Source organism: Echeneis naucrates, chromosome 19 (genome assembly GCF_900963305.1).
Source record: "Echeneis naucrates chromosome 19, fEcheNa1.1, whole genome shotgun sequence".
Lineage (NCBI taxonomy): Eukaryota > Metazoa > Chordata > Actinopteri > Carangiformes > Echeneidae > Echeneis > Echeneis naucrates.
In genome coordinates this window covers 3,858,092-3,877,481 of record NC_042529.1, presented here as the reverse complement: position 1 = coordinate 3,877,481, position 19,390 = coordinate 3,858,092, and the positions used below count along the sequence as shown (strand labels likewise).

The window sequence follows — 19,390 nt, the reverse complement described above, 5'->3', positions numbered from 1 at the left end:
TTTTGTCCCTCTCCCCACTCTTTCAAAATGGATGTTGTCAAGGACTTGTGTAACTGGTATTAGTTAGGACTACTGATATAAACATTAGTGGACTGGGATGTTTAAGAAGTCGTTACCAGCAGCAACGTTACAGATTTTAAAAGCTTGTCTCTAACCAGCAGCTGCACTTGACACCGCTGTGTGTAGCACAAGGAAAAACACTGCCAGGTTTCTACCTGTTTCAATTCACGCACAGTTTGAAATGAAATCGAGTCTATCTACTTGTGTCAACTGTCATACCAGTATGTTTGTATAGTTCAGGTAAGACTGAAATATTTTACTTTATTTATAATATAGTCAAGGTGGAAATAAGAGCTAACAAGGACAAAAACTGACTAAATCAATGCAAAAAGCAATGTTCAATAGACAAAGTTATATTGTGTCATTAAAAAAAATTTAAGTAGTAGATCTGGATGACACTGAAAAAAACTGGCATGGTTATGAGTATTTTCATAATATTAAGGCTTGTACAGTGCACATGCTTTGCATTGTATGTTTTGTGGAATAAATGGTCAACAGTGAAGGTCAAGTTGGTTGTTTTTATTTCAAAGCAAGTTGACGTAGTGAAACGATATGCATGTGTTTACGTGGCTGAGCATCTTTCTTTACAGAATTTCTATATTTTCATTTAGATTTACTTTACACAGAAAAATAGATTTCCAAAGAAAATTTGTCACTGGGGTTTGGAAATGCTTGCTGAAGTTTAAATATTATATGCAGGTGTTCAAAAATTCTCTGCAGCTCCTCCCCTAAGTTCTAACAATGTGATCTGATTACAAGTGCATCTTCTGATGGTGCCTCCTGAGGTGATAGTTTCGTGAAAAGCTTTTTCCACACTGGGTGCATTTGAACATCCGCTGTCCCAGGTGAAGCATCTGATGAGCTTTGAGACTCTGTGGGCGGCTGAAGCTCTTGCAGCACTCGGGGCAGCTGTAGGGCCTCACCCCCGTGTGCTTCCTCTCATGCCGCTTCAGGTCTCCTGACTGACGGAAGCTCTCCCCGCAGTGGGTGCACAAGTATGGCTTTTCCCCGGTGTGAGTCCTGAGGTGCACATTGAGCTGGCCGGTGTACGAGAAGCTTTTGCTGCAGTGGGGGCAGCTGTACGGCTTCTCTCCCGTGTGAATCCGCTGATGCTGCTTCAGGCCGTAGTGGTTCGAGAAGCCCTTCCCACAGTCAGTGCACAAGTACAGGACCTTCACCTGCTGGTAGCACGTGTGAGATTTGAAAGCCTTGGTGCTGGCACAGCTCTTCCCACAGCGGGGGCAAACGTACTCCTTGTCGTCGTCCTCTTTTTCCAGCTGATCCATCAGGTTGTCTGAATCGCAGTGTGACAGATACTCCACAGGGTGGTGCCTCTTGATGTGCTTAATAAGGTAGCTCTTCATGGTGAATGAGAACTGACAGAAGGAGCAGGGGAAGAGCTCAGACGTGCAGTGATACTTCATGCAGGTGTTGCTCTTCTGGTGCTGCTTCAGGTTTCCAGCTGTAGTGAAGACTTTATCGCAGCGGTCGCAGCTGTAGGATTTTGCCTTTGCGTGCACCGTCTGCTCGTGTCTTCTCAGGAAACCAGACTTGTTAAAGGTTGCCCCACACTGGCCACACTTGTGCTGTCTCAAAGTGCACTTGTGCGCTTTGAGGTCGTCTGGGTTCCCATACGTTCGTTTGCAGCGATTACAGCTGAACCATTTGTACTTGGTTAGCTTTCCGTTCCTGACAGCTGGTGTCTCGGGTTCAGTGCAGCTCTGCTCAGCCTGAGCCGGGCTGGCTGATGGCTTCTTGCACACGTCTGCCCTTCGTTTTGGAGCTATGAGCTTGGTTATGGCAGAAATTCTAGATCTAGCTCCGAGTCGTTGAGGCCTCTGAGAGGGAACCCTTTGGATAGATTTGACTCTTTCGGCCTCTGAGGGTTGTGGAATGAAGTCTGGATCATGGCTTTGACCATCCTCGTCTTCATCATCAGCAGGCGCTGGATCACCATCTTGATTTTCCGTAGTGGTGTCCTCTGAGTGACCTTCGTTGATGTGTTGCTGAAGTACGTCCACTGAAGAAAAAGTCATTGAACACTCGGCACAGCTAAAGGGCATGACGTTTGGTTCCTCAGGAGGCTGATCGACTTTTCTTTTCTTCTCATTTTGGTGACGGCGCAGGTGCCTGGTCAGGTCATTGTACTGACCAAAGCCCTTCTGACACAAAGTGCAGACATACGGGCGCAACTTCTCATGGACCATCACCTTGTGCTTTTTGAGGGACGCTTCATTTGTGAAACTCTTTCCACAATCTGAACAGTTGGACTGGGACATTTCTGCTTCTCCTGCAGATGTATTCTCAGTTTCAGTTACATCCATGTCCTGCGTTTCATCCGTGACAGCTGGATCTGGAGTTTTAAAAAGTTCTGACTTCTGTGTCAAGCTCTCTGCTCTCTGGCTGACTTTGTTTTGATTAGGGACCAACACAGTTTGCTTTCTGTGAACTAGCTGGTGTCTGATTAAGCCAGACGCCTGGCTAAAGGTCCGCCTGCACTGCGTACAGCAGTAGGGGCGCTTGTTTGAGTGGACACAAAGTTTGTGCCTCCTCAGGTGAGGTATTTGCTTGAAGGTCTTTCCACAATCTCCACACGTTTTCGCTTCTACTGGGTCAACAGACAATACCACCAGAGATGCTGCGGCATGACTTAAGTCAGCACTGGTGGGCTCAGCTTCTTCAGTGCCGGGTGCTGTACAGTCCCCTGCAGGCTGTGAGTGGAAGTGCTCTGTGTGTCTGTGGAGAAAAGCCTCTGTCGTGAAGGGCAGCTGACAGTGAGAGCACAGGAAGCTCTGAGATGTTGGAGTTGTATTACTCTCTACAGTTAGGAAGAAAAGAGTGAAACATAAGTCTCACACCTGTTTCAATAAACTTTTACATGGTAACTAGTATCAGATTACTGAAAAAAAGATGAAATATGAAAAACGAAAAGGCACCTGCTGAATTCAACTTCATGAACCACGTCCGGCTCCAAGCTTCGCTAAAATGGGTCATAAGTTTGCTACTGGGCCATACCATGAGCTCATCTCCAGGCCGGATGGTGCGACAGCAGTGAAAGAGGATGCTGCCTTTGTACTGGACAGCCAGCAGATTTGTCTCATCTCTGTTGCGAGCATAGTTGACATACCTGTGTATGGGGAAAAATGACAGCCTGGGTATAAACATGACTTATAAATGTCATTTAAATCATAAAAATAATTGAAGCACTTTACCTCATCCAGTTGGAGTGTGTGTCTTTGGCACCATCAATGTACTCATACTCATTATTTCCTTTGCAAATCTGCAGAAAATATACAAACATACATACCAATAACCAAAACAGGAAGTTACCCTAACCAAACCTAACCCAACAAAAGGTTAAGACTCATTTTTAATTTTACCTAAACATTTTGGGGCTCACCTCCCAGGAGAAACAACTGGCAACAGCATTTTCGCTTGTTGTCACCTCCCCCCCATATGGTCCAAAATGCATTCCTGGAGACACCGTGGGTCCATGATTTATGACCCCGACGCCTGCCCTGGGAATACTAGATCTGCCTATGACCAGACCATAGGGAAGTGTGAGGAGGGCCCGCTCAGGGACACCCATAGTTGTTGGAAAGTCAAGAACAAAAGACGGGCCACTGATGTTGGCATGATTGTTGTGGTCTTGGAATAGAGTCAGACACTCCTCACAATCTGGAAAACATAAAGAACAAAACTGAAAAATACAGTAAATGGCCTTTATGGTTATCAGTATTAAACCACTTACAATCTTACAGGTACAGACACTATTATCAGTCATATCAACATGCCAATGATCATTTAAACAATGATTTTGTTATTTTGCAAGAGTTTTGATCTCTTTACTGGCTTTCCATATTTTGGATCATTTAAGCATCGTCAATTTACACTCATATAGCTAAAACTGTGAACCCAGCCGAACACGACTGTCCACCTCACTGAATGAAACAGGCGTATTTAAACCATGTGATCATTTTAAGAGGACACCATTTGTGCTGCTGTTTGGCTGCATTGTGTTACAACCGTCTTTAATCTGGGTGCACTTAGTTAGTAGAAGTAAAACAGAAAAGACAAATCTTCTTTACAGAAGCCATCATCCGCCTCTGGATTTTCTGCCTTCTCCACAGAGTCCGGATCCTTCTCCACTGGTGTTTCTGCCGGTTCTAAAATCACTAGAACATCAGAGACATGCTTTTATTTTAAGAACGACATCATGCAACTTGTGCGCGTTGTGAGGACGATTTAACACGGAAACTTGTACCTGTGGTGGTGGTGTTATCAGATGGCAGGCAGTCCTCCGTTACAACGACCTCCTCGGCCGTCTCAACCCACTCCACCCCGCTGCCCCCGCCCGACATGACCGCACAGTCTGCGGACAGTTTATGAGAGATGATTAGGGCTGCTGCTCACACAAACGATGTGAGCTAGCGTTAGCATGTTAGCTCAGCTGGACAAACACCAGCACCAGAAACCTGTTCATCCGTCCAAACGAATGCATCCCTCTGTAAACATGTTGAGAGATTCAGAGCAAAAAGTGTCTTAAGCTGATAGCACAGTCTGACAGCTTAGCTAGCTACCCAGAAATATAAACAAACCTTACACTACAGAAAAACAAATCCCCGCTTCGTTTTTTTTAAAATAACATTTCATTAAAGATGACAAACTTGCTCACTTACTTGAATCCTTCAGTCTATGCTGTTCGGTGCAGTCAAGCTAACCAGCATTAAAACAACATCACCTTTGGTCCCTGACTTCGATCCAGAAACTGAACTCACCCAGAAACAGGACGATCCCCCGGAAGTAAATAAACCGCCCTTTTCAACATAAGGGTCTCCGTTTCCGATCTCTTCGAAATAAAAGTAGCACCCGTCAATATGAACACTTTGTCGCTTCTCGCAGGTTTAAAACAAATCCCGAAAGATTATAAGCTTAAAACACGACAAATTAATTACAGAAAAAACGTTTTATACCATATATAATAAATAATATTTAATATGTTTTGGTCCATCATTAGCTATAAGCGCCGCTGGTGTAGTGGTATCATGCAAGATTCCCATTCTTGCGACCCGGGTTCGATTCCCGGGCGGCGCACCAACTTTTTCCTTGTTTTTTATTTTTATTTTTTTGTTCTGACCACATTTGTTAATGAAACATATACAATCCACGCGCAAGGAAACACTAATGATAACTTCATCTTCCGATTGAAAACGGTGCAGCCAGCTCAGAGTTATTTATAATAAAGAAAAAGTAAAACACTATATTTAGTTAGTTGCACTATCGTTTTTCATGATACATTAAAATAAAAAGGAACTTTCCTGTAAATGGTGAAATGGATGTGACTATGCAATTTTTATATTGGTCTTTAGGAGAAATAATTTTTAGAGGAACTTTACACCTAAAACTTTTATGTTCTGTTCGGGTGCCACAAAACATTACTTATCTGGATCAGATTTTTTTTTTTATCTAATATGTGGAATCGGACTTTGCCCATCACATTCAAACACTGATAAAACGCGATTAATATTTTTTACCATGAATTTGTTAAGATTAAAGAAATAGTTCCTTTTTCTTAAAATCCACGTTAGAAGCACGTTGTTGTTGCTGACGCGTTGTTGCTATGCAACCAGAAGCGGAACGCCTCAACACGTCGAGTGTTGCCTGAGGAACAAAAACATCTGTTGCTCGGCAACGACGTAGCTAACGGAGGGAACATGGAGGCGAAGTCGGTTGAACTGAGCAGCTGCGTGTGCGGGGTGTGTCCCCGGTGTGTGTTCGGTCCCCCCGGTCCGCCCCGCCGTCTGTGGCCGGTGTCGGACGAGTTCCGGAGGAGATTCATGGTCAGGCTGCTTTTGCGCTGCGAGAGCGTCCACGTGCTGGAGCACGTGCACAACGTGCTGGGCGTCACGTCGTGGACGCTCTTCGCGTACGCCAGGTCCGCGCGCCCGGTCTCACCTGAGAGGTGCCGCCTCCGCAGCGCACGCGGAGCTCGGGACGGAAAGCAGCCGGACCCGGACCCGGACCTGAACGCGGCTCGGATCTGGGACTGGTTCAGCCGGAGTCCGGACTGGATGAAGTCCGACTACCTGTGCCGCCTGTTTTCTCTGTGCGAGCCGGAGCTTCTCCGCTTGGTGTCCAACCTGAGCAGCGTCCTCCTGGTCAGACACAAGAGAGGCTTTCTGCAGCTCAGCTGTAAGAGCACGGCCAGATCTCACCGGGATTTAAACACTAACCATCACCTTGAATTTCTAACTGTGCAGACTCACCTCGGCAGGTGTATGTTTGAGATGAGCGACATAAACAACAGTAACACAGAGCTCTGCACTGTTGAAGGGCTGTTTTTTGTTTTTTTTTTAAATTATAAACTTTTGTCCTTTTTCAGCAAGCAGCTGCCACACCAAACCATCCGATAAGGACTCAGATGACCCTGCTCTCATGGTGGTCCCTGGATCCTCCAAGTCTGTGTCTGGAGTCAGCCTGTACCGGGACTTCATCGGCTGCCTGCCTGTCAACCTGTCAAAGAGGATATTAGGTGATTGTAATTTCCAGTGGTTTCCACTATGCTCCTTTCATACGGCATAAAAAGTTACATAATGCAAGTCAAGTCATATGTCACTGAAAGGAAGAATATGACAGGCTTCCAGGAAATATAACAGACAGTGGTGATGATATTTACATTTATTGTTGTGTGTGTGTGTGTTCCTCCAACAGGTCTGTTAGAGGAATGTACTTTGAAACACTGTCAGAAGGTTTCCAGACACTGGCAGCACCTTGCAAAAGAAACCATGGCGGAAAGGAAGTTCAGGGGAAACTTGCAGGATCAAATAAAGGCCATGATGAAGGCAGGGCATTTGTATGCTCACACGAGTTAGGAACAAAATAGTCAAAAAGTAAAAGATTAATAAAAATGTATTTCATGTAAGTGACACTTTTTTCTGTTCTAGAAGTACAAAGGTATTAACATAATCAGTCCGACCTACTCTGGCATTGTTGAAGTCCTGGTTCCCGCAAAGGATGATGAGAGACCTGATAATCCCTTCAGTGTCCAGAAGGTTAACTAATCAAAACCTTAGTTTACGTTAGAAAGTATGCCAGCATGTTGATTATATTTTGTTTGATTGGTTTCACAGGTCAAGCCATTTGAAGCTGCTTATGCCAAGATCAAAACCAAAACTGTACAAATGGAGGAGCGTAATGTTTATTGTGGTGCTTATTTCACCAAAGCTCTGCTGAGCAAGTAAGTGAGAGCTGCACATTGGAAGCAAAACATTCTGTAATTTGTGGTGTAACTCGGATGTGGTCGTGTGTTTGGATTGGATAGAAAAGACCCTCATCGGGTGGTGGACTACGGAGGCAGATCGTTCATGGCCACGGGTTCCAAGGACCGCACGGTGCACCTGTTTTATGTGGCATCAGAAACAAAAGCTGTGTCAGTGATGAAGGGCCACGTTGGCGGCGTGCGGGCCGTGCTGCTCTGTGAGGACAGAGGCTTGGTGATAACTGCCGGCAGTGATGCCAGTATCAGGTGAGGAGGAGATGGAACGCAACTGCACGTCATCATCACTCAGACTGACGACGGTGACTGTGGTGGCGTGAAACGGTTCATTTGATGTCACATCACGCCTGCAGGTGTTGGAGTTTGAAGACAGACCGGTGTGAGATGGTGCTGTATGGTCACACTGGGACAGTCAACTGCCTGGACGTCCATGCTGATAGACTCGTCTCAGGGGCTAAAGATTGTTTGGTAAAAGGTAAGAAGATTTATTAATCCCACCATAAAGAGCTGCAATCTTACTAAACCCTGGAACATGAAGCATCCTGTTGGTTTTACTCAGCAGCGCCTCTTATAACATTGGAGATCATGCAGAGGCAAATATTCCTGCCATATTGTTCTAAGTTTGCAAATATAACAGCAAAAACTGATCATCAACATTTATTGGTGGCAGATTTTTTAAAAAGATATAACAAACTGATCCCAGATCTAAAATGTTTGTAAGATTTTACATCCACAACAGAAAATAGAAACTGACGCTCACAACCTAATGTGGACAACCCACTTCTTTGGAAACCTTAGATCTCATCTCTGTGCCAGGAAGGTTTTTGTGATCAAGAGGAGCCACAAAGTTAACTGCTGGCACAATGAGGATGATAATTATTTTTTTATCTTATCTAACTCCGCTATCACCTCACCAGTATGGAATCTACAGACGGGGAATCATTTAGAGGATTTTAATTTCAAGCACCCAAAGTCGATTCAGTGTGTGAAGATCACCACAACACAAATCTATAGCAGCTGTGAACGGGGCCTTGTCAAAATATGGGACCTGGAGAAAGCATCACTACTCAGGGTGAGGATATATTAATCTCTCTATATAAACACAACGTAGTTTGTGTGTGTACACAGTAGGCTAATGTCTGTCAGGAGAAATGAATTATATTTTTCCCTTTGTTTGCACATTGTCACTTCTTTTGTATAACGCACCACCCTCATGCAGGTGATAGACGCCCACAGGAAGTCAGTGAAGTGCCTTTTCTTTGACGATTGGCATCTTCTCTCCGGGGACTTAAATGGTCAAGTGATGGCATGGAGCGTCAGATGTGATACTAAAGAGTGTCTGATGACCTTCAACCACCCGAAGTAAGCATTAAAACATTTCTAACCATCCTTTGTCACCTTGTCTTCCCTTGTTGTCTGTTCCTGATAACACATTTGCAACAAATAGAAATATCTTTCAGTATAATGTCCATTTTTTTTCTTCTCCTTATTTTAAACGCATGTAAATGACTTAAACATGCATTTCTGCAGGGAGGTGAGATCTCTGACTCTCATCTACCTGCGTGTAGTTACTGGCTGTGTGGACGGGAAGATTCGCATTTTTAATTTCCTCACTGGTGACTGTTTGAGAGACATCACAGCAGAGCCTGAAACAGGCCGTTTGCTCTCCCTGCACTTCCATGACAACAGGTGAGTCAGATTCCCTCTGAGTCTCATTCATTCATTTTATTTTGTTGCTGTTGTTTTTGGGTGGTCTATCTCAAACATACCCGATGATATCTCAACTATTCCAAATTTCGCACAAATGTGCGTGTGATTTTGGGGGTTAAAGGTGAAGCTCGCAGTGACCTCTGTGGACACAATATCTCAGTATCTCAGTCATTGAAACTAGCGGCAGAGGCACAGAACATGCAGGGATAAGTTTTTTTTTTTTTTTTTGGAGGTGATGCCATTATTATTACAATCCAAGTATACATTTTTCTCCCTACCTTTCATTCAGTATACTAGTGAACACAGAAACCAGTGTGAAACTCTACCAGTTTGCCAAAGTGTTCTGGGATTGCACCGAGGCAGCAGGGAGAGGCCAGGGTGATGTTCTGCCTCACGAGGGTTTGGTTTCTGAGAAATCTGCAGCTCTGCTCAGAAAGTTTCCTCGTACCACGTTCGGGGTAGATCACAAAGCACAGGTGGCTTTGCCCAGCCGAAAGATGCAAAACCGTGACAGCAAGAAGCCGGAGAGTGCAGAGCTGCATTACCACACCCGCTTCCTGTTTACCTCCAGCAAATGTCAAGGTACACAAGGTATGCATGCAAGTGTAGGTCAAAAGCAGAAATACTCCACATCAGTTTTTCCTGAAACAAATTTTTTCCTTTCTAGTCAAAGAGCACTGTGAGTCAGTGATGCTTAGTGAGAAGGCAGCAAGTGAGCGGATGAAGAAGAGGGGTCTTCATCATCCTCTGACACGTGACTCCATCCTCCTCAGAGTCGGCGCCATTCAGAGGGCGCAGTGCAAAGATGAAGTTAGCGTCAACATGGAGTGCAACGCGAGGCTTCGAGACTCCTGGGGTCCCCGCCCACCCCAGGATCCTCTGCAGACCCAAACGTGTCCACCGCCCCACCCACACGGCAGCCATCACAGGCGGGCCAGGACCTGTGTCCCGATTCTGAAGAGAGGCGCCAGTCAAAATATGACAAACACAGATGTCGCTGCTTCTCCCGACACTACCAGGAGGAACTCTCACTTCTTATTTTCTAAAGAAACACAGCCTCAAACTGCTGTCACACAGAGCGTAATCAGCAGGGATCGTGTTTTCTCCACAAGTTCAAAAAAGGGGTCAGGAGCTCCTGCATGCATGCTCTCGAGATCACTACCTAATCTGGAACGCTGCATGAAAATCTGCACTGGTTTACCTAAGATTAACCCTTGAGGAGACATTGAAGAAGCCGGGATCATTCAGGCTGGACGATCACGTCCAGGCCGAGAGGAAACTCATGCAGAGATGTGAATGGAAGCTGTTTTACATGGACACAGTGAGGAAGGTCGCACGTGTATCCACAGATGGTCTCTTATTTGTTTTTGATGACATAAAAGTCAGCTGAACTCTGTCACCACTCTGCAATCTACATCTTTGTTGATCCAAAACACCTTATACCTTTGAATGTGGTGCTTCAGTAAGACTCCACTGGGGGTCAGTATTGTATCATCTGATTGAGGCACAGAGACAACACAGTATTTTTGCTGCTGGCTTTAGATTTTTATTTTACTTAGTCAGTGAAAGTTCATTTCTTTTTGCACAGTGTTATTTTCAGTTTCAGTTCTATTTTTTTTTTCTTCTGAAGCAAATCGTATCTTTACTTTAAATGATGTTAATGGGAGAGAACACATGGTTAATTCAGTTTTTTTGTTGTTTGTGAGATTAATTTTCTTTCTTTCTTTCTTTGCTTTGCCCGAAAACCTAAAACCAAAAGTGGTATTTTCATGTTTTTCAGCACTTAGCATTGATCCATTTTTGTAATTAGCTCTATAAAGATGCTTTTTCAGCCACATTTTTTCTAGTCCAACAGTTATTATAAGCAGAGGCTGCTACATATCACCTACTGTTTGTACCAGATTGGTTTTTCGTTGGGTTTTTTTCTCATGAGAAGCTTCTCTTCTCCTAATTTTCCTCCCAGTTAATGAAGCATCCTGAAAACACTTTATCTCCTTCAACACAACACAACAAATCATTGTGGATTTTTAACTTGTGCCGTACTTCAAACAAGATAAGTGAACTCATCAGGATGTGAGGAGCTCATACCGTTCAGGGTGACCTTTCACCTTGCCACCTGCCCTCCTGCCCCACTGCCTCCAGGGCATCATTAGGGGTGAGGAGGTAGAAGATCAGGGAGGGAAGGTCCTCTGCTTTGATAGCAACAGCACAACAGCTGGGCACCCTTGACTAACAAAGGATTGCGAAGAGAACTGACCGGGGGAAGACGTCCTACTTTTGAGAATGTCTGCTTTCAGGAGTATGCCACTGCTAATTCGATTTGGTCCACAGAAAACTGGGGATAATGGAGTCTGCACCCATTAACCCCCCCCCCTTTTTTTTTCTCTTCTGGCACTGTGACGTGGCGAGACAATGCAATCACCTCCTGCCACCACAAAGCTTAGCACTTCGCTCAGCTTCAGCAGGCAGCACAGTCTTGTCCAGGCCCGGTAGAGCTGCAGGGGGGATAATGAGCGGAAAATCAAAGCAAAGTCAGAAAAGGGAAAGTCTTCATGGAGGTATGGCCTTAGACCTTCTGCTCCCTAGACCGGGCCCAAGGGTTGGTCTGGGAGGAGGATACAGGTTTATTTATGCATGAGGAGAAGCTTGAAAGAAATGGCGCTTCACCCCCTCACAGTGAAAGACGGGTTTAAGGGTTGGAGGTTGGGCAGAAGGCAACAAAGGACGATTCAGAACGACCCAGCTGACCTTCCATCCACACGGATCTCCAAAGGCGCATATTTGCATCATAGTTAATTTGTCAAATAAATTTTCCAGGTTCTGTCATGCTGTGCCAGCAGCAGGCTCACACTCATAACTGGATCTTGGCTAGCACCTTCTTTCCAGGCCAGGTCAGTCCACCCCACCCCAGTCATGGAGCACACTGATTAACCAAATTTTGATGTGCATTATTTTTCGTATTTGCATGCCATGCAGACGGGTGGCTGACTTGCCCTGGAGCTGTTTGGATATCACACCATCACCAGGTCTAACGAGACGGGCATCAGATGCAAAGGCGTAGTGAAAATGCAAATCGCACCAATCTCAGGGTGGGGGGGTCGACTCGTGATTAGGACAGCGGTAAAATTCATCCATCAGAGAAAACTTACTCTGACCGCTCAGAAAGGCAGTCACTGTTTTTGGACACTGAAGCTCAACTTAATCTTCCAGGCCTGACAGATTAGTGACATCAACACATGGGAGCGACAAGTGTGTTGATCTTCTGACAGCATTTTAAAGGCTGGACCACACGGCCGCTGTTCCAGCAGAGCCAGCAGAGCCAGGCTGGAAACCAGATTCATATGACTTTCTGACTTTCTCATCTGCAGATAAAGCTCATGAGCACATTAACAGGAACACCATTAGTGGGATATGGGACTGATAAACATCCATATCAAGCCCAGCCAAAAAGATAAAGCTGGAATTTGATTGCTCATTGATTGCTCATTGGGTTTCAGTGGTGCATCAGCAGAGCCCGTGATTGAGCCAGCAACATTGGAGTGAAACCGCTGTGACCACACATCAGGAGGATGATCAGAGAGGCTACTGCTGTCTGCCAGGTCCCCATTTCCAGAACTAACGCCCCCCCGACGGATGATTGTGAATGGTGTTGCTCACACCTGGCTCAGAGCTAGTAGACGTCAAAAAGCCCTGATATGGGCCGCAGAGGTTAGTCTCATGTTTCATCCCAACTAAAGAGGCGCTGTGTGATATTGGACTTTAGAGGTAGCATGATTTTATTTCCTGCAACACTCTTGATTCTGTTTGTATTTGTTGACTTTTGCTGACTGATTGTGCCGTGAGAACATCTGTTCTTACTGCGTGACATCGGAATGCATTTCAATCATTGCAAAGAGATTCATTTTCTATCTGTAACAGCTATTCTGTACAAACAACCTGGACAAAAAAACAATGAAACACACCAGAGGCCACGGCGTTCAGTACTTTGAAGCTCACTGGGGTTTTAGTGCTCAACCACTGGGGGGCACACTGACACTGCTTATACACATGTTCATGTTTCAAACAATTATCTGCACATCTGCAGTTTAACGCTCATCCCCTCCCTTTATGTGTTTTTAACTGACATCTCAATGTGTAGCATTAATTAATGCCACAGTCATTTAGAAATAATGACATTCTTTTTTATATTACTGTATTCACACGCTGGTGAAAGAGAATCTCAGTACAATCTGAAGTGACTTTAAAAAACAGCTTTTACAGTCTGTTTGAATATGACATTTCTGAGATCATCATGCCACATCAGGCTGAATGTGTCTCGGGCTGCCATGGTTTGACCTGTGGTCTCAATGGCCCCCCTCATCGTCACAGAGCCGCTCCAGACACATGAAGGCGACAGCGTTAAGTGTCATAGTTTCGCTATTTTCTCAGACATAAATACAGAGACGTAAAACGTCAAAGGTCAACTGCGTAAAACTTCCCCATTTAGAGGTCAGCACACTCATTGTCGAGGGGAGGGGTCGAGCAGCACCTTTGGAACAAGAAGGCAATTCACAGCGGAAAAAGTTATGGCAAATGCCATCTGAGTCGACTTCCTGCCACTAAATGAACAGAAAATTAATTGTAACTCAGGACTCCAAAGATCTTTGTGCACCACAGAAGAAGAACAAAACACTTAAGTAGGCGCAGAGCTGCGGTGGAGGATTAGACAACTTTAGCTGCTAGTGTGCTTCACCAGATGTGTGGCCAGAGAGGCGTTATTTGAAAAACACTGCCACCATCATTATTTCTGTTTACAATAATGTCTGCCACGAACAGCAAACACTGACTGGTTTCTATTTAAAGCTCAGCGGTCAGTGAGCGGGAATTCAGGACGGCTAATGGACATTTTTTATCAGGGCTTTCCTCACAGTTGGACACATGCACTTAATCACAGTCTGACAAACAATTAGCTGCTCACTCATGTCAAGTGCAGATGTTTGTGCTCCTCTGAACCCTGATAGCAGCAGAGCTCTCCCCGCCTGGGGAGGTCACGGTATCTGATAAGAAAAAGGCTCTCATGGCTTTTGTGTGCTGAAAACATAAACACACAAAAAACCCAGTGTTTTAGGAGTTCCTTTATGGCTGGTTTGCGATTCTGAAAATTTCTTGCTTGCGAAGTGAGCGATTTAGTTTGCATGAATCACGAAACTGCAGAGTGGGATGAACTGCTGCTGCCGGTGCACAGAAAAGACTGGAAATTCGGACGGAGGTGGCCAAATACAGTACCACCTCAAGAGTTTATCATGTCATACAAAAACTTCCTACCTTAAGAGAGAGTAGAATAATCAGTGCAATTCAGGCGACTTCTTGAAACGTTCATTCAATTCACGGCCTCCATAACAGTCAAAACAAATACCACTTTCCAGACATGATAACTTGACTGCTGTTTGTACAGTAAATACTCTGTGGGATCTTCACTCTCTCCTCACATGACCCTGGCCCAGGAAGAGCCTTTTTAGGAGCTGAGAAGAAGCGACAGGCGTCCTAGCTTAGATATTTCACAGCTCAGCGGGCTCCTCAGCTTGTTGATACAAGTGCTGGGAAATAACATGCAGTCTGGTTGATTCATGCCATGTTGTGTTTTTCATTTAGTTGTCATGTGCAGTTTGTTGTTTTTTTTTTTCTTTCTTTCTTTCTTGGAGACATGGGGATAAAACTGACCCATATTAGCAGCAGATGTTCTGGGTCACAGACCAAAACCTCTTGTGTTCTGTTCCCAGGGGCCCGTGTGGTGAGAGGAGCATCACTACGATGAACGAGGAGGACGAGCGTTTGGACCCTGAAGGTAAGAGTGTGTTGCTGAAGGAGATAACACTTGCTCCTGAAACGTGTTGCAGTCTCCAACCAGCAATCACTGGCTTGAATTGGTAGTGAAGTCGTGTTGGCTGTTCGACTTTCTTGCGTCGAAATTTGTACTGTGAAATTCGTGTTGCTTTTGACAAGATTTTGAGAAAAGAGAAAGTCAACACCGCTCTGATGTCTGCACTGCAAAGAGACACCGCATGATTAGCTTAGCTTAGCATAAAAAAAAAAAACAAAAACTAATTTTATGGGGTTTCACTGGGAGTTCAGCGGTGTTAACTCTGTCTGTCTCTGATAGATGCAGAGACGTCCTGGAGTCTCAGAGTTTAAAAAGAAATAAGTATCACAGTTGGTGCCTGGATGACGCTGATTATTTGAACACATCTCTCAGAAACCCTCCACTGGCACAACAAACCAGCAGCTTTCATTTTCAACTTGTTCCAGACTGAAATCTACCTTTCTTTTTTTTTTTTTATCATCCCCGACAGTGAAGCTGGTAACCGGTGTGATAGGTCTCGCCTCTCTTGTCGTTCCACGATTCATTGAGATGCGCAGCCTCTCATCCTGCCCTCCCCCAGTCTACAGCTGTTAAAACACCCCATATTATTCCCATAATTGTTTCAGTGTGTGGGCTGTTATTTTAATGTGCCAAGCTGGATGAGTCAGGAATTGAAAAGTGTTGCGGTACAAAAGGCAACTATTTTGGTGACTACTGACATTCTCGTTTTCCCGTGTAGCTGAGTTATTATGAAGTGAGCACCATTCAAGAAGAAAACCTGACAGACCTGAGTCTGCTGTCTAACATGTCAGAAATACTTCTTCACATCCTTCCAGTTGCAGTAAGACACACTGTGGTACATCTGTTTGGCCTCGGTCGATGTGTCTGATATGCATTTCATAAAGTGTGAAATAGATATGGAGTGAGGGGGAAAATGGTGTTAACGTGAACACATTTTCCACAGGAATGAAGGTGATTTTATTTTACGGCCTAATGAATTAGTAGATCCTCCAAGAGTCGCTTTTTTTTTTTTTTTTTTTTTTTTTGGAAAGTGAAGTTGTTTTCTTTTGGTTTCAATAGTGGTCGTGCATAAACTGACACGTCTTGGTTTAAAGAAAATATACACGTTACGCTTGTGTCCCCTGAAGGAAACAGCAACCATGAACGACAATTGTTGATGGAGTGTTTTCTCAAGAGCCTTTCAACAGTTTCTCTGAGTGACTTCTGTGTTCATTAAGAGTAAATTCTACTTTTTTTTGTACGTCCTTTAAACGTGTTTATGTTACCTAATTACGCAGAGAATTTGTGATTTATCAGGAAAAGTCTTGACGCCCCCTTTTTTTTTTGGTACAGTAATTTTTCTCCGTTCTTTCTCCGGGGCTTAGTGACAGTACGGTTTTGGCTGCTCTCTCACTCTGTCAGTGTTTTACGTAACCTCCCTCTGTGGACTTTTAATAATTACAACCCCCTTATTCTTTCATCGTCTGTTAACAGCTGCAAGAAAATTAATTTGAAGCCAATGTGAAAAGAGGGAGATCTTATTTTTATTTCTGTAAAGCACCACGGACACAGAAACAGTCGCTGTTGGGCAGTACAAGCCTGGAAATTTATAGCTCTCATTCAGAAACGCTCTATAAGGTGAGATAAACGATGAAACTGATCTTCATGCAGCTGCAGCGTGGAACAGTTATGAGTGTTTAAAAGGTGCTCTGTCGAGCTGTTTGGGTCAGTGTGCTGTTTTCCTTCAACTATAAAAGAACCAACTAAGAATGACATAGCTGGAGTTGTCTTTCCCACACAATCTGCACACAATATCAATTTAGCGTTTTGCGGGGTGTAATGAGTGCGAGCTGGATGGGCTTGTCATCTAGTTACGACTCCTCTCAGGAGCTGTGCAAAAGCAAGATGTCATTTTTCATGGTTGCAGTGGAAAGTTGTTTTTTTTCTATTGCGCTCTTACACACACACACACACACACACACACTCACATAAACAATGGGTTATGGGAGGTTACAGGGATGCAGCGATGGAGAGAGCAGAAATTAGAGTAACAGGAAGCATGAAGGATCTCACTTTGAATCTTTTGGCTTATGAAATAAAAGTCCAAAACAGTTCCACTCAGCTCTTTCGACGCACCAAGCCGCTGCATATGTACACAAAGGAAACCTGATACCATGTGATAAGCTGGAAATGTCAGACCACACTTTTCTTTTCTGCAAGTGTCTACGCTTCTGTTCCAAGTGTACTGATGTGGCAACATCAAAAGTCGTCCTTGCTTCAAGTTTGATTCGGAGGCTCGGTCTCTTGAAAGCAGCTCATGTGTTTTAAATCAGCGAGATTGGCTTAAAGCACTCTGCCAAAGAGGCCGTGGAAATGAATGCTGGAGTCACAGGGATGTAATAGCATGAAAAGGTTATATTACATCTTTTCTAGCAGAAATTACAGAAATCTATCTTACATTTGCACTAATGAATGTAACACTTCGCTCAGACTGAATAACCTTGACAATCTTTACAAATCAATAACTTTTGAACTTGAATTCAATTCATGTGAAAATCTCAGAAAACGTTATTGAGGAAAACAAAACCCAAAATATATAATATAGTGCTTGGATTTAAATTATATGCCCTGTTACAATAGTTTTTTTTTTTCTTTTGTGGGCGGTATAACAGATAATGGGGTTGTAAAATCGATAGTACTACTTTTGCATTGGTCTGTGGTCATCATTCTTTTTAAAGTAATTAAACCGTATATCTGCATTGGAGCACTGGACATACAATAGCATGAAAGAAAACAAACATCCAGGCTGCCTCTGGAAAATAGCTGCACGACTTTACAGAAAGTGTGTGTGTTTACAAAAAGAAAAATCTGCTGCAGAGTCACTTCATCTGTCACATCAAGACCCGAAAACCAGGATGTAAAAACATCAACTACTTTGGCCGGTGTCTCGTGACAACAAACTGGAGATGTGACACAGCTGGTTGACGTGTTCATCAAAGGGAAACTAGAAACTATCCATCACTTCAAGTCAGTCTTATTGTTTAAAGTTCCACGGCTCAATAGCAATATCTAAAACGTACCATTAAAAGTTCTGCCTCAGCAGATGAGGTTTGTGTTCCCCGTCAGTCCCTCACAGTCTGGAATTTTCCTGGGTGGTGATTTTGAATGGCGGCTGAGTTGGATGGACAGCTGCAGTAAATTGAATGTAAAATCTAATCTGTTTGAACCAAGTGCAGAATTAAAGGTGTAACGTACCCTTCCTAGAGCAACAACACAAGACTTGATATACTGGCTCCAGTGAGTCTGGCCATTTCTTTGGACTTGATCGGCTTACAGATACCATGCTGTCTCAAAGTTAGTTCTGCTATTTTTATCATTATTTTTTTTGTTGTTGTTGTTGAAAGTAGAGAACGTTTAAGAGCAGAAGTGGCTCGCTGAACATGGAAATATTTCCAATAACTGAAGTACTGCTGCAATTGGAAGTCTGGTTTGTCCGACAAAAGCAATTTCTGCACTCCTGATAAGAAAGGAACGAGTGAGAAAATGCAGACTGGCGTTGTTAATTACATTTTTGCTACTCCAGTTGTATTAATATGGTCTCGGTCTCACACACAAATCCAAACATCCACATTAGTGCACACACTGTACAGTATATATGGCACAGAATCAGGGATGGCCCCTTCCTCTTCACTAATCTGAAATGAAACCCAACCTGAAAGAGCAACAGTGGGGCTTGATGGAGACTCGTGTTTTGAAATTGGGGTGAGTCACACTCGAATCCAACGGAACTGTTCTCCATGGCTAATTAAAATAAACCAGTGGCCTGCAATCATGGATCTAGTTGGCACAGCCCATATAAACAGCACGTTGCCTTAAAAAGGGAACCCGCGGCTCTCAGGACCAAAACAGTGGCGTGTGTCCCAGGCCGGTTAGAGCGAGAGTGCAGAGCTAGACGACAACACAAGGGCCACATCTGGGATCACTGTGTCGTGAAAAACACTCTGGAGATGTCGAGATATCCACACAAACAGGCGCCCGATACATTTCTCCAAACATCCATGTGAATATTCCATATCTGACTGGCCCTCCACACAGTTTCGTGTTTACCTCTGGAAATGTCTTCTCTTAAGTGGCATGAAGACGTGAGCGGATTTTGGCATCATACTTGATCGATCCCAAATGGGTGAGCCGTCATCGTGACAGTAGGTGAAAACAAATACCCCTCAAATCTCATGTGAGGTTAAGTTTTCCCACATGGAAAGAGAGAATTACTGGCACGGGTTGAACCATCAAACCTGAGATTTGGGTAGTGATATTTTGGACTGGCAAAGGACTGACTCAACCTATCTCCTCCTCCTTTTCGCCGAGTGCGCCATGGACTTGGAAATGTACTGGAATGGCTGCTGACCCCTTTGTCTTTGCACAGTTTACTCATTTGTTGCTATTCTGCCTGCATACCTGCAAAGTATTCATTCACACAACACACGAGGAAAGAAAGGAAAAGA

At 44.1% G+C, this 19,390-nt stretch overlaps 2 protein-coding genes and 1 non-coding gene across 5 annotated transcripts; 2 read left to right on the top strand and 1 right to left on the bottom strand.

Annotated features, from left to right (window-relative positions):
* Positions 1–550: 550 nt before the first annotated feature.
* Positions 551–4,864, bottom strand: prdm9 (PR domain containing 9). 3 transcript variants are annotated; one of them, XM_029527798.1, is made up of 7 exons: positions 4,740–4,864; positions 4,319–4,432; positions 4,149–4,235; positions 3,461–3,738; positions 3,273–3,340; positions 2,997–3,187; positions 551–2,878 (listed from the first exon to the last, which is right to left on the bottom strand). In XM_029527798.1, the coding sequence occupies exons 2-7, from the start codon at positions 4,419–4,421 to the stop codon at positions 813–815; spliced, it is 2,793 nt and encodes a 930-aa protein (XP_029383658.1). In that variant the 5' UTR covers positions 4,422–4,432; positions 4,740–4,864; the 3' UTR covers positions 551–812. The 3 variants fall into 3 exon arrangements, with proteins under 3 accessions (XP_029383658.1, XP_029383656.1, XP_029383657.1); XM_029527796.1 differs by having other exon boundaries at positions 4,325–4,432; XM_029527797.1 differs by having other exon boundaries at positions 4,149–4,226; positions 4,325–4,432.
* A 219-nt stretch (positions 4,865–5,083) lies between these two features.
* On the top strand, positions 5,084–5,154 carry trnag-ccc (transfer RNA glycine (anticodon CCC)). Its single transcript has one exon. It is a non-coding gene; the product is annotated as a tRNA-Gly (tRNA).
* Positions 5,155–5,774: 620 nt separating this feature from the next.
* Positions 5,775–10,936, top strand: fbxw10 (F-box and WD repeat domain containing 10). Its single transcript, XM_029528359.1, has 12 exons — positions 5,775–6,252; positions 6,443–6,592; positions 6,772–6,902; positions 7,005–7,112; positions 7,191–7,297; positions 7,382–7,585; positions 7,690–7,811; positions 8,254–8,408; positions 8,556–8,698; positions 8,867–9,025; positions 9,336–9,628; positions 9,714–10,936. The coding sequence occupies exons 1-12, from the start codon at positions 5,775–5,777 to the stop codon at positions 10,262–10,264; spliced, it is 2,601 nt and encodes an 866-aa protein (XP_029384219.1). The 3' UTR covers positions 10,265–10,936.
* Positions 10,937–19,390: the final 8,454 nt, after the last annotated feature.